The sequence below is a fragment of the Bos mutus genome, chromosome 9, assembly GCF_027580195.1.
Source record: "Bos mutus isolate GX-2022 chromosome 9, NWIPB_WYAK_1.1, whole genome shotgun sequence".
NCBI classification, from domain to species: Eukaryota; Metazoa; Chordata; class Mammalia; order Artiodactyla; family Bovidae; genus Bos; species Bos mutus.
The window spans coordinates 23,614,052-23,628,233 of NC_091625.1; the positions used below are offsets into that span (position 1 = coordinate 23,614,052).

Sequence of the window (14,182 nt, forward strand, 5' to 3'; positions counted from 1 at the left end):
AGACCCCTACTATTACTGTATGGCTGTCTATTTCCTCCTTCAGTTCTGTTAATATTTGCTTCACATATTTAGGTATTTTGATGTTTATATCTTCTTAGCTGCAATTCATGGGGTTGCAAAGAATCGGACGCGACTGAACTGAACTGAATGAATTATTGTTGTTAAGTTGCTCAGTTGTATTCGACTCTTTGTGACCCCATGGACTGCAGCACGCCAGGCCTCCCTGTCCATTACCAACTCGCGGAGCCTACCCAAACTCATGTCCATTGAGTCAGTGATGCCATCCAACCATCTCATCCTCTGTTTTCCCCTTCTCCTCCCGCCTTCAATCTTTCCCAGCATCAGGGTCTTTTCTAATGAGTCAGTCTTTGCATCCGGTGGCCAAAGTACTGGAGCTTCAGCTTCAGCATCAGTCCTTTCAATGAATATTTAGGAATGATTTCCTTTACAATTGACCAGTTTGGTCTCCTTGCAATCCAAGGGACTCTCAAGAGTTTCTCCAACACCACAGTTCAAGAGCATCAATTCTTTGGCACTCAGCCTTCTTTATGGTCTAACTCTCACATCCATACATGACTACGGGAAAAACCATAGCCTTGACTATATGGACCATTGTAGGCAAAGGTCTCTGCTTTTTAATATGCTGTCTAGGTTTGTCAGAGCTTTTCTTCCAAGGAGCAAGTGTCTTAATGGATTGATTTTATCATTATATGCTGATAGCCTTACCAGGATTCCCTTGTATAGAAGAAACTGCTTTTCTTTTGTTGTTTTCAAATTTTTCTCTTTGTCTTTGACTTATGACAATTGGATTATATACTGTGTCTTAGGTAATATTCTTTGGGTTGATGTTGCTTGGAGACTTTGGAATTTCATGAATTTAAATGTCCATATCTCTCTCATGATTTAGGAAGTTTTCAGCCACTATTTTGGGCTTCCCTGGTAGCTCAGTTGGTTGGTAAAGAATCTGCGTGCAATGCAGAAGACTTTGATTCGACTCCTGGGTTGGGAAAATACCCTGGAGATGGGAATGGCAACCCACTCTTGCCTGAAGAATCCCATGGACAGAAGAGCCTGGCAGGCTACTGTCCATGGGGTTGCAAAAGTCCGACACAACTTAGCAATTAAACCATCACCACCACCAGCCACTATTTCTTTAAATAAGCGTTCCTTCTGAAATGGCAACACACTCCAATACTCTTGCCTGGAAAATACCATGAACAGAATAGCCTGGTAGGCTACAGTCCATGGGGTCACAAAGAGTCAGACATGACTGAGTGACCACTTTCTTTCTCTCTTCCTTTCTGAGACTTCTACAATGCATATCTTCATTCATTTTACGATGTCCCATAGGTCCTGTATGCATCCTCTTTTTTCCCTTTTTATTCCTTTAAGTGGCTATTTTCTAATGACCTATCTTTGAGTTTGTGGATTTTTACTCTGTCTGATTCAGTCTTCTGTTGAAGCTCTCTACAGAGTTTTTCTTTTCAATTCAGTCACTGTATTCTATTTCATTCAGAATTTGCTTTGTTCTCTTTTATAGTTTCTATTTTCTTACTTCATGTATCGTTTTCCTGATTTTGTTTTCTTGCCTGCTGTGTTTCCTTGAATCTCACTGAGCTACTTTAGGATGATTATTTTGAATTCATTAGCAGACAATCTAGATTTCTTTAGGGTAAGTTACTGAGCTTTATTAGTTTCCTTTGGCAGTGTCATGCAGTTTTTCTCTGCCTGATACTTTGTATTTCATGTAGCCTTGTGATGGTGCCTGTGCATTTGAAGGAAAAACACCTCTTCCTGTTTTTAAACACTAGTTTTGGCAGGTGAAGATCTCCTGTGAGGTCCCTGGGGTGATGATATTGCCTCTGGGATTGCAGTTGAATGGGGTTGCGGCAAGTTCATGTGGCTACTCCTGGGTTTGCTGTAGTGCCCATGTTGGTGGGCCTGTTACCAGGGTCTTAGGTGGGTGCGGATCCTGCCTCCTGGTCCCTGAGTGGACAGGACTGCCTTCACAACCTTGGTTAGTAGGGCTGGAACTAGAACAAGGGTCCACTTTAGGGTCTTCAGTAGAGTTCAGGGGTGGTGGGCTTGTTACCAAGTGCATGTTTGGGTGTAGCTCCTACTAGGTCTCTGGGCTGGGAAGGACTAGCCCTGGACTGTAGCTAAGTGGGGCTGAATCAAGTCTGATATTTGCTTAAAGGTCCAAAGTTGGGACCAGGGTCTGTAGGCCTGCCCTTATGGGTATGGATAAGTCTGTCTCCCACAGAGTCCCCAGGTGGGCAGGACAGCTTCCTGACTGCAGCTGGAAGGGGCTGAGCCTAGTCACAAGGCTTCTTTAGGGTCTGAGGTTGGACTAAGGTCACTGGGCCTGTCTCTAAGTGCACAGACAGGTATGTCTCCTGGTAGATCTCTGGGCAGGCGAGACTGCTCCTGGACCAAGACTGAGAGAGGCTGGAGCTCGGTCACAGGCAGTTTCAGGGTCCACAGCTGAGACCAAGGTCAGCAGGCCTGTTACCTAATGCATGGGTGTGTATGGTTCCAGTCCCTTAGCAGATGTTGCTTGTGGCAGGATCATGGCCAAAGAGGACTGTAACAAGTCCACAGGGACATGGCAGTGTTTCTAGGTCTGTTGCCAGGACCAAGGTTGATGAGCCTCCTACATGGACCTGCCTTCTCAAATCAAGCCTTCTTGATCTTGGGCTTTGCAACCTCTTTCCTGGATCCCAAAGCACCCACAAAGGCACTTTTGTCTGTGGATGGCTGTCAAATGATTACTTCTGTGGGGAGGTATGATGGGACACCTACTATTTGACCATCTTGCTTACGTCATTCCCTCAGTGTTATTTCTATAGTTGTATGAGCCATTTTCAAACTTAAAAAAAAATTTTGATAGTTTGATGTGGTAGAGTAAGGTATTTAATACCAACTCTGTGAAACTTTAAGAATGAAGCAATAACCAACTTAATTTTATATTAGCATTAAGTATCCTTTTAAATCAAATATGTATAGAAGTGTAATTTTTTCCAAGATCCATGCCATACTTACATGTGATTGCTCTTAACAAGTTTAGTGTAGATCTTTTCTGGCACAAATAAGAATCTATCCCAGATTTCCAATTGCATGAAATCAAATTCAATATGAATAAAACCAATTCAGATCTAAAGAAATCAACTAGGGAGACTGCACTTGAACCAAATTTTAAAAGCTGCCTTTCAATTACTAAAAATAATCAGGATTTGAAAATAGCTAAGAAAAAATACTCCCACTGTTTCAACTTGAATAATAAAACTATGTGATTACTTGAATATTTTAATTGTATTATGGGTACTTTGGGGGCTTCCTAGGTGGCTCAGTGGTAAAGACTTCGCCTTTCAATGAAGGAGACACAGGAGACATGGGTTCCATTCCTGGGTTGAGAAGATCCTCTGGAGGAGGAAATGGCAACCCACTCCAGTATTCTTGCCTGGAGAATCCCATGGACAGAGGAGCCTGGAGGACTATACTCCACGAGGCTGGGAAGAGTCGGACATGACTGAGCAACAGAGCACATGCACATAACACATACGGGTACCTTTTGTCTCTCAATTTTTTTGGTCTCTCTTCCAACGTATATTTTAATCAATCAATGCCATTTTCAGCATTTTCTCCCCCAGTTTCTAGCACCATTTTGGATAATCAGAAGGAAAGAAGAACAACTATAACCTGAATGGCAACAGCTAAATAGAAAAATGGCACAGCTGTCTGATTCCACTCACCTCCCCACGCAGTGGCGCCTCCTGAAGGTGGTGCTGGTGCTGGTGCTGCTGCTGCTGCCCCTGCAGGGGAGAAGTCTGGCTGGAGGTCCAGGAGATCGCTAGATGGTTTTGAAGTGCTGAAAGGCAAATATCATTTTACAATCAGATTTTTGAATTTTAAATATAAAGATGTTTTTTAAATAAAGACTTACGCAGAAAACATCACAGATTTTGGATATTTTAAATCCAGCAAGAGAATAATATTTGTGAAAGTACAGCAGTAAAACATATGTTCCTCTATACCAAGAGTTGGCCAACTACCTCTGTCAAGGGCCAGATGCTAAGCATCTTAGTTTTGTGGGCTAGACAGCCTCTGTCACTACTTGACTCTGCCAGTGCAGCATGAAAAAGACACAGTGTGTAAACAAACAAACATGCCCTGTTGCAATAAAAATTTATTTACAAAGACAGTGGGCTAGATCTGATCTATGGGCCATTGTCTGCCAACTCCTGCTCCACAAATAACAAAGTTAAATCATACCTCAAGCAATGGCTTACTCAGCGAATCACAGAGCAGAAAGAAAAAGGGAAAATCTAAATGCCTCAAAGTAAGGGAGAATTTTAAACATGTTATGTCTACTGAGTAGTATCTGAAATGCTGATTATGAGGACTCTGACAAAAGGAAACATGCTCTAAATATTAAAGAGAATTATTGGTAATTTTTTCCTTTTCTCTATTTCCTAAAATTTTTTTGTGTGTGTGTGTCATGGTAAATAATTCTCATCTTGAAAAGAAGAATTTATTTATAAACCAAAGAACACTAAAATGAATAATCACTGCTGCTGCTGCTGCTGCTAAATCGCTTCAGTCATGTCCGACTCTGTGCGACCCCACAGATGGCAGCCCACCAGGCTCCCCCGTCCCTGCGATTCTCCAGGCAAGAACACTGGAGTGGGTTGCCACTTCCTTCTCCAACGCATGAAAGTGAAAAGTGAAAGTGAAGTCGCTCAGTTGTGTCCTACTCTTAGCGACCCCATGGACAGCAGCCCACCAGGCTCCTCCGTCCATGAGATTTTCCAGGCAAGAGTACTGGAGTGGGGTGCCATTGCCTTCTCCAGAATAATCACTATTGTATCTTTTTTCTACATTAAACTGCAACATATTAAGTTGGTCTGTAAGAGGCCTCATCCATAAATAATTCCATATTTTTTCACTCTTACTCAGATGGGGCTGTGCTTTCCAAAGCTCTTTCATCTACAGAAGTTCCAAGGAAGAGCCTAGAGCTTTGCTATTCAAAGTACACTCTCCAAGCTAACAGCATCTTGGGACCTTGTTAGAAATGCAAAGTCCCAGGCTTACCCCATATCTACTATATCAGAGTCTTCATTTTACTGTGACCCCAGGTGTTCACTGTCCATTCAGGTTTAAGGAGCACTGGCTTAAAGGCTACAAGATCGGGTACTAAGCCATCAGGGTCCAAGTTCCCCAACCTTCTTTATAAATAGCAGTTCAATCCCTATCTTTTTTACATATTAGATTTGCAAGTAATATTCTTTGAAACTTGCCTAGTTTTGATATCTATTTTATAAGTACAAATGGTTTAAGAGCCAGAATAGGGAAACATTTATTATTAAGACCTGAATCAAAGCTTTTATAAGAAGCAATTTATCTTGGTATAGAGGCAGAAAGGACTTGGCCTTTCCAAGCCTGTGATTATAAAACTAGAATTAAGTGAGTGGAGACCAACAGGCATAGTTTACATGGATACGTTATGTGGATTTATTGCTCAGTTCAAAATTCAAGTCTCCACAAGTACAGAGCATTCATAATCAGAGTCACAGATACTATAAGATGGGACCAGAATCTTCTCAAGGCAAAAGAACCAAAACAAAGAGTTGACCTAAAATTAATGCCTGAGGAAGCCTCTCTTAGTTGGGGCTTCCTTTCAGGCACCTCAGAGATTTCATACAACACACAGTCATCCCCATCTTTCTCACCAGTATTCTGACTTTTAGGTGCTATATAAGCAATTAGGAGCATCCTGACAGTTTCTTCCTACAAGTGGAGTTTGAGTTCCTATATGTACCACCTACTCGACCTACAACTGCATTTCACTTCACTTCATTTCATTTTATAGCACTTCAAGACAGCCTTTAAATTTCACAAAAGAAGAAATGAATTTCAGAAAACACTGTCCATATCATCCACGTCAGAAGAACCTGAAATGTGTGCATCTTTCTTCCACTTTCTTTCCCAAATATCTGAACAACGCAATTCCCAGAGCTTAGGTCTTACTTACACCTTGAGTGGTACAAACTTATATAACTGTATAAGGTTAGAACTAACTCTATGTACCTGAAAACAACCCAAAATAGCATACATTCACTAGAATAACATTTCATTTTGTGAAGTCATTTGGGTTCAATACATAAAAATAAAATGAAAACCTAGCCAAAATATTAATAAACAGTTTGCTGCATTCTCATGAACTAACCTGACTGGTACAGCTGCCGATGCAGTTGCAAACAAATCAACCGGAGGCGATGTGTCAATAGTTTTAGCTGGTGTAGAATTAGGCGATGTAACAGTTGTGGCTGGAGAAGACTGAAAGGGAAGAGGCACAGCACGCTCTGGTCAAATCTGAATCTACATGACACAAGGCGACAGGCCCCCCACTCTGCAGACCTATGCCATTTGATAGCTCCTCATGGGAGGAAAAAACTCAAGAAAATTTCAAATTGAGAATTATAATAAATAATCAATAGTGGACAAAACATGTTTCAAATATTACAAATTATATGTAATTTATATAGAATTATGACAAAGTATTTGTCCTTACCCAGCAATGACTTCTACACATATATTTCTAATCGAAGCCAAATTATAAATTAGGAGCTTGGGATTAACAAATATACACTACTATATGTAAAACAGACAAACAAGGTCCTACTGAATATGTATAGCACGGTGAACTACATTTAACATCTGGTAATAACCTATAATGGAAAAGGAAACTGAAAAAGAATTAACACACATATATAAAACTGAATCACTTTGCTGACAATCATAAACTACTACCACATTGTAAATCAACTATACTTCAATTTAAAAAAATAAAATGAAAGCCAAACATATTTCCTAAACAAAAAATTGGTGGGAAAGATCTTGCTACCTGCAAAAATGAAAAAAAAAAAATCAATTGCAATGATTGCTTTAAAACCCAGGTCATTCTTTTCTGCATCTTAAACAGACTTCATGCAAAGTCTTCTCAGATGCCTGTAACATCTAGAAATCTAACTTAAAAAATAGTTCAAAAACAGCAGAGAACTATCCCCAAACAAGATTCAAGTCACTGACAACTTGAGAACAGACCTTCACTAATGTGAAAAGATAAAATTTAAAAAGTGAAATAAAACCCAACATTTATTGTCCTATGCTGGTTTAAGAAGAGGACCTAATAATCAGCTAATTATTAAAAAAATAAGATTCTTGTATAGTGTGTATCACAATAAACTGTGGAAAATTCTGAAAGAGATGGGAATACCAGACCACCTGATCTGCCTCTTGAGAAACCTATATGCAGGTCAGGAAGCAACAGTTAGAACTGGACATGAAACAACAGACTGGTTCCAAATAGGAAAAGGAGTATGTCAAGGCTGTATATTGTCACCCTGCTTATTTAACTTCTATGCAGAGTACATCATGAGAAACACTGGGCTGGAAGAAGCACAAGCTGGAGTCAAGATTGCCAGGAGAAATATCAATAACCTCAGATATGCAGATGACACCACCCTTATGGCAGAAAGTGAAGAGGAACTAAAGAGCCTCTTGATGAAGGTTAAAGAGGAGAGTGAAAAAGTTGGCTTAAAGCTCAACATTCAGAAAACTAAGATCATGGCATTTGGTCCCATTGCTTCATGGGAAATAGATGGGGAAACAGTGGAACAGTGTCAGACTTTATTTTTCTGGGCTCCAAAATCACTGCAGATGGTGACTGCAGCCGTGAAATTAAAAGATGCTTACTCCTTGGAAGGAAAGTTATGACCAATCTAGATAGCATATTAAAAAGCAGAGACATTACTTTGCCAACAAAGGTCCATCTAGTCAAGGCTATGGTTTTTCCAGTGGTCATGTATGCATATGAGAGTTGGACTGTGAAGAAAGCTGAGCACCGAAGAATTGATGCTTTTGAACTGTGGTGTTGGAGAAGACTCTTGAGAGTCCCTTGGACTGCAAGGAGATCCAACCAGTCCATCCTAAAGGAGATTAGTCCTGGGTGTTCATTGGAAGAACTGATGCTGAAGCTGAAACTCCAATACTTTGGCCACCTCATGTGAAGAGTTGACTCATTGGAAAAGACCCTGATGCTGGGAGGGATTGGAGGCAAAAGGAGTACGGGATGACAGAGGATTAGGTGGCTGGATGGCATCACTGACTCGATGGACATGAGTCTGAGTGAACTCCGGGAGTTGGTGATGGACAGGAAGGCCTGGCGTGCTGTGATTCATGGGGTCGCAAAGAGCTGGACACGACTGAGCAACTGAACTGAACTGAACTGTATAGTAACTATCCTAATTCTATTTTCTTTTACTTGGTATATTTAATTTGCCTGTATTCACGAGAGAAAGAAAAATGGATCATCTCAAAACAGTCCACTGATACTCAGTTCTGTAAGTGGAAATGAGACATAACAGCAAGCAAAATGCACAAAGACCAAGATCAAGCAAGGGCCATCAGCCACTGCTAAAACAGGACACCTAATTTCAAGCAGACCAAATGTAGGGGAAATTTGAAAAAGAGTAAATTAAGAAAAAGGACTGAGGAGATAAGCAATGTATAGGAGTTTCCAGACTTAAATAGTATCTGTTTAATAGGTCCATATAGTCAAAGCTATGGTTTTTCCAGGAATCATGTACAGATGTTAAGAGTTGGACCATAAAGAAGGCTGTGTGCCAAAGAATTGATGCTTTCAAACTGTGGTGTTGGAGAAGACTCTTGAGAGTCCCTTGGACAGCAAGGAGATCAAACCAGTCATTCATAAAGGAAATCAATCCTGTATATTCATAGGGAGGACTGATGCTGAAGCTGAAGTTTCAATACTTTGGCCACCTGATGCAAAGAACTGACTCATTGGGAAAGACCCAGATGAGGAGAAAGATTGAGGTCAGGAGGAAAAGGGGAGAACAGAGGATGAAATGGTTGGATGGCATCACCAACTCAATGGACATAAGTTTGAGCAAACTCTGGGAGATAGTGAAGGACAGGGAAGCCTGGCATGCTGCAGTCCATGGCGTCGCAAAGAGTGGGACACCACTTAGCAACTGAACAACATATAGCTATTTGCCTAAGAATATGCTTCCCAGGTGACTCAGTGGTAAAGAACTGGCCTGCAAATGCAGGAGGCCACAGGAGACAGGTTTGATCCCTGGACCAGGAAGATCCCCTGGAGGAGAAAATTGCAACCTGATCCAGTATTCTTACTTGGGCTTCCCAGGTGGCTCAGTAAAGAATCCACCTGCCAACGCAGGAGACATAAGAGATGCAGGTTCAATCCCTGGGTCAGGAAGATCCCCTGGAGGAGGACATGGCAACCCACTCCAGTATTCTTGCCAGGATAATCTGTGGACAGGGAAGCCTGGCACTGTCCATAGGGTTGCAAAGAGTCAGAAACAACTGAGTGACTGAGTATGGGCATAGGCACTAAGAATATAGCTAATAATTCAAAATCCGAAGATATACAAGTGCCAAGCACTCAGCACTTCCAAATAAGATAAAAGATAAACCCAAGAGCAGTATGAATACTATTGCTCAGAAAGGGTCAACTCAAGCTTTGTTCTTCACCAAAAATTCAAAGTTTCCAAATGGAATGTGAAAGAGTTACAAGGGAATAGAAACAACTGACAAAAATGAATTTGCATGCTGTCCCCTGTGGATACTGACAACTCTGAAATAAATTTGTGGTTTTTGTTTTAATAGACACATGTAAATAAGCTTAGAAAGTGATGTTTAGGAAATACCAAGGAGAATGTACTGACAGCAATGAATCTACCAACAAAAATGCAGAAATGAAGGTCTCCAAAGGCTTATTAAAAACTGCCTTGTAATAATAAGCTCTGAAGAGATGAGGAAGGGAGGAAAACAGAACCAAAATAATCCTGTTATTACAAAAACAAAACAGTCAAAATTTGATTTGGCCAAAATGCCAAAACAGACCATCCTAAAGGATTCCAGAATTTTACCTCACTCTACTCAGCAGTCCTGTGGCAGAATTCTTTCACAGACATGATTTTAAATCCAGCTGTGTAGCGGGATCACCAGGGAGCTTCAGTTGTTTGTTTGACTGATGGCACTCCCTGAGGAACTCTTAGGCAGATGGCCATGTACTGACAGAGTACAGGGTGTCTGGGGTACCCTGTGCAGTCATAATGCCATCTTTCTTGTCTGTATTAACATTAGTTACATGACAGAAATTTGGCAAAGAGGAAAGAGCACATTTATCACATTTTTGCCTGAAAAATACAATGGCAAATCTACACTACCGACCTATAGAACTAAATCACTCTTGTCACTGACAACCCTAATCTTGTCCTCACAAGACGCTAAAGGAGAAAGGGAGTTGAAGGAGCTATGACCGTTATTACAATACTGTCTAAAAGACATGTTTGGAAGGATACCCAATGACGATTGGTTTCTTTACCATCCCAGGTGGTGCTAGTGGTAAAGAACCCACGTATCAGTGCAGATAGACGTTAAGAGACTCAGGTTCAATTCCTGGGTCGGGAAAATCCCCTGAAGGAGGGCATGGTAACCCACTCCAGTAGTCTTGCCTGGAGAATCCCATGGACAGAGAAGCCTGGTGGGCTATCGTTCATAATATCGTAAAGAGTTGGACACAACTGAAGAGACTTAACATGCATGCACCATCAAGGCAGGCACAACATCACGTGCTTTATTTATCTCACCAGGCTATGATTCAGAGTTCTTGAAAGTCCTTTGAAACTAGTAAGATGTTACACTGATATATTTGTTCTCAGCTGTAATATAAATGTATGAACATTTCTCCTACTCCAAAAAATTTTTAGCCCAGATAGAGGGCTAAGTAGACATTGCTATATGATACTGGACTGAGAAACTAATGTAAGAGGAAATTAAAAAAAAAAAAATTACCTTACCTTTCCTCAAAAAATTCAAAATAAAATTACCACGAAAGTGAAGGTGTTAGTCACTCAGTCAGCCCAACTTTTTGCGACCCAATGGACTGTAGCCCACCAGGCTCCACCGTCCATGGGATTCTCCAGGCAAGAATACTGGAGTGGGTTGCCATGCCCTCCTTCAAAATTATCATATGATTCAGCAATTTCACTTCTGGGTGCAGACTCTAAAGAACTGCAAACAGGGACTTGAACAGATATACAAATACCACGTTCACGCACCATTATTTATAATAACCAAAAGGTGGAAGTGACCTAAGCGATCACCTGTGGAGGGATGGATGAACAATATGTGGTCTATACATTGAATGGAATAGTATTCAGACTTCAAAAGAAAGGAAATTTCTGACATATGCTAAGATCTGAAGGGAAAACCCAAACGAACTTTTTGGCCAACCCAATACAACATGGATGAACATGGAAGATACTGTGCTAAGTAAAATAAGCCAGTCACAAAAGAACAGGTACTGAGAGGTTCAACTTATTTGAGGCACCTAGAGTTGTCAAACGGAGAAGGCAATGGCACCCCACTCCGGTACTCTTGCCTGGAGAATCCCGTGGACGGAGGAGCCTGGTAGGCTGCAGTCCATGGGGTCGGACACGACTGAGCGACTTCACTTTCACCTTTCACTTTCATGCATTGGAGAAGGAAATGGCAACCCACTCCAGTGTTCTTGCCTGGAGAATCCCGGGGATGGCGGAGCCTGGCGGGCTGCCGTCTATGGGATCGTACAGAGTCGGACACGACTGAAGCAACTTAGCAGCAGCAGCAGAGTTGTCAAAATCATAGCAACAAAAAGTAGAACGGTGCCTTGCCAGGAGCTGGGGGTGTCGGGGATGAGGGTGGGGAATGATGAGGAAGTATTTAAAGGGTAATGGGTTTCAGCTTGGGAAGAAAATGTTCTTCAGATGGATAATAGTGATCGCTGCCCAACAATGTGAATGTACTTACTGCCACTGAACTCTAGAATCGAAAGTTGTTAAAAAGGTTAAAACAAAACACAAGACAAACTTACCTTACTTAATGGAGAGGGAGCACCAGATCTAAAAGGAAACCAAAAAGAATAAACACTAAATAAACCTGAATACATTTGTAGAAGCATCTAAGTCTGATGCTTGGTCAAGCATTAACTTGTTTATACACAGACTTTTTTTTAGTAATGCATAAAGTATTTTCTAAAAACAATTTTTATCTGACATCTGCTTCTAATATTTTCCATCCACTTAATTTCTAGTGCTAAAAATTCTTAAATTCAAAATCTTTTTTTTTGTATCTCTAGCAACTCAGTTAACTACTGGAGTTGATCTGTATTGCCTATGTCCATCAAAAATAAACTGCTCAACTTGCAATTTTAAAAAATTTGCCCAAGAAGACCTGGGAAAAATAATGCTTTATAGATTTTTCTAAAAACTAACTGGTTTAATATTTTTAAAAGGTAGAAAACCCATGAAGGTTAAAGTACATTGTGATTCATTTAATCAAACTGTGATACATTAAAGGAACACTAGAATAAAAAGAAATCCCTACACACGCCTGATATGTGTCTCAACTTTCATGTCCCAGGGCTTGTCTTTTTTTTTTTTCATGGCTGTAATGAAAACTATCTATGAGAAATGTTCTTGTTATCCTGTGAAAACTTGAGAGCTTGAAAAGAATGGTAAGCTCAATGCTTGGGAAAATCAGGATGAAATACATTTCTGTTTTCAGTTAGATTACTGGTGGCACTGATTATTGTATACCATTTCCAGCAAAATGCTTCAGAAACAACTGCCTAAACAGCTTAGATTTTACTACCCCGAATTGGCAGAAAATAAATTAGTAAGGAAACATAATGAAGGAAAAAAAAAGATTTCAGTAAGAAGACTATCATCAGGGTCTTAGAGGATAGTTTTCTATTTATTTACAGAGATAACAGCACACATGGCAGGAGTAAAATAAAATTAGCAGAAATTTAGTAACTGGAGTTTGGTACAGTATCATGAATTTTTTGTTTTACTGGATATAGCAAAAGAAATTTAACCATCTTAGATGCATTTTAATATCTCTTATGTTCAATTTCATCTGCAAACACATGCCTGCCATTTCCTGTTTAGTTTTTACTGAAAATGAACATGAAATAAAGAGATCTCTCACGGAGATCTCTGTGATATAATGAAGATAGAGGCCTATGGGTAATGCTTGATTAGGTTATGTTTAGTTTGGCTGGTATCTTCAGTGTAACATACCCTATGGAGAAAAGGATATATGTTTATCTATGCTGCTCATTAAGGGTCTACTGAAATAAATGGAATAAATAAATAAATCACAGTGTTCTCTGTATCTCAGAAACTTAGGAACCTACAAATCTAGTACTAAGGTTGAAAATTCCCTAATGAGTTTTTGGTTAATAATTTCTCCAATCCCACCATTTCTTCTCTTTAAATATGTGGAAAAGCAAAGGAGTTAGGTCTAAATAAAAATTCAAGAAAGTAATAGTCTTAACCTTGCAAAGCCAAAACAGAAACATAGAAGCCACCTGATATGGTCACTTTCTAAGAATGAGTTAATTGAAATTAATTTGTTTCTCTCTCAAGAGCTTTTCATGAATCAATTCTTAGTGGTATGACACAATGAGAAATATTAATGCAGAAAAGAGAACTGAGAAGGAACAAGAACTTTTTGAACTATAGGCCCAAACTAATATATAAAAGTTTCTGACATATGCTATGCTCTAGCAAAATAAAGATATAGTAAAAATGACAGAATTTCTCTACCTACAGTTAAAGAATATCATGCTCAAACCTAAGTACAAAATATCATCACTGGCACAAGAATCAGTTTGCCAAGTTCTTTCATGAATGCTATTACTAAATGATACTTGTAGTTACCCTGTGGATTAAGCAAAAATCTACTGTATGTCTCCTCCAATCATTCCACTTATTGCACTGTATCTTATTTGCCTGTCTTCGCCACTAGATGCCAAATTTTTGGAAGGAAGCGAATCTATCTCATTGTTTCATATCAGATAAATACATTGCAGAATAAATTAGTCAAACATCTTAACAGTTATTTTGTTATGAAACTAAACTGTCAGGATGTACGATCTCTGTTTCCATGGACCAGATTCAGGTTTCGTCATGATTTCCTCAAAAAGGGAGAACCAGAGGTGTTCCCACTGGGGCCACTGCTTTAAGAAGCATCATTTATCACTGATTAAAGTCTGAGGGCTCTGAGGCTCAAAGAGGTAAATAACTTGCCC

At 40.0% G+C, this 14,182-nt stretch overlaps 1 protein-coding gene across 8 annotated transcripts in view; it reads right to left on the bottom strand.

Moving 5' to 3' along the window:
- The window catches only part of SNAP91 (synaptosome associated protein 91), a 169,621-nt gene that overhangs the window by 66,739 nt on the left and 88,700 nt on the right, over window positions 1–14,182 (bottom strand). For all 8 annotated transcript variants that reach the window (XM_070376277.1, XM_070376270.1, XM_070376272.1 and 5 more), the window contains exons 11-13: window positions 11,960–11,987; window positions 6,227–6,336; window positions 3,753–3,868 (exon numbers count right to left, since the gene is read on the bottom strand). In XM_070376277.1, the coding sequence (XP_070232378.1) occupies window positions 3,753–3,868; window positions 6,227–6,336; window positions 11,960–11,987 (254 nt within the window). The remainder of the gene's footprint in view (window positions 1–3,752; window positions 3,869–6,226; window positions 6,337–11,959; window positions 11,988–14,182) is intronic.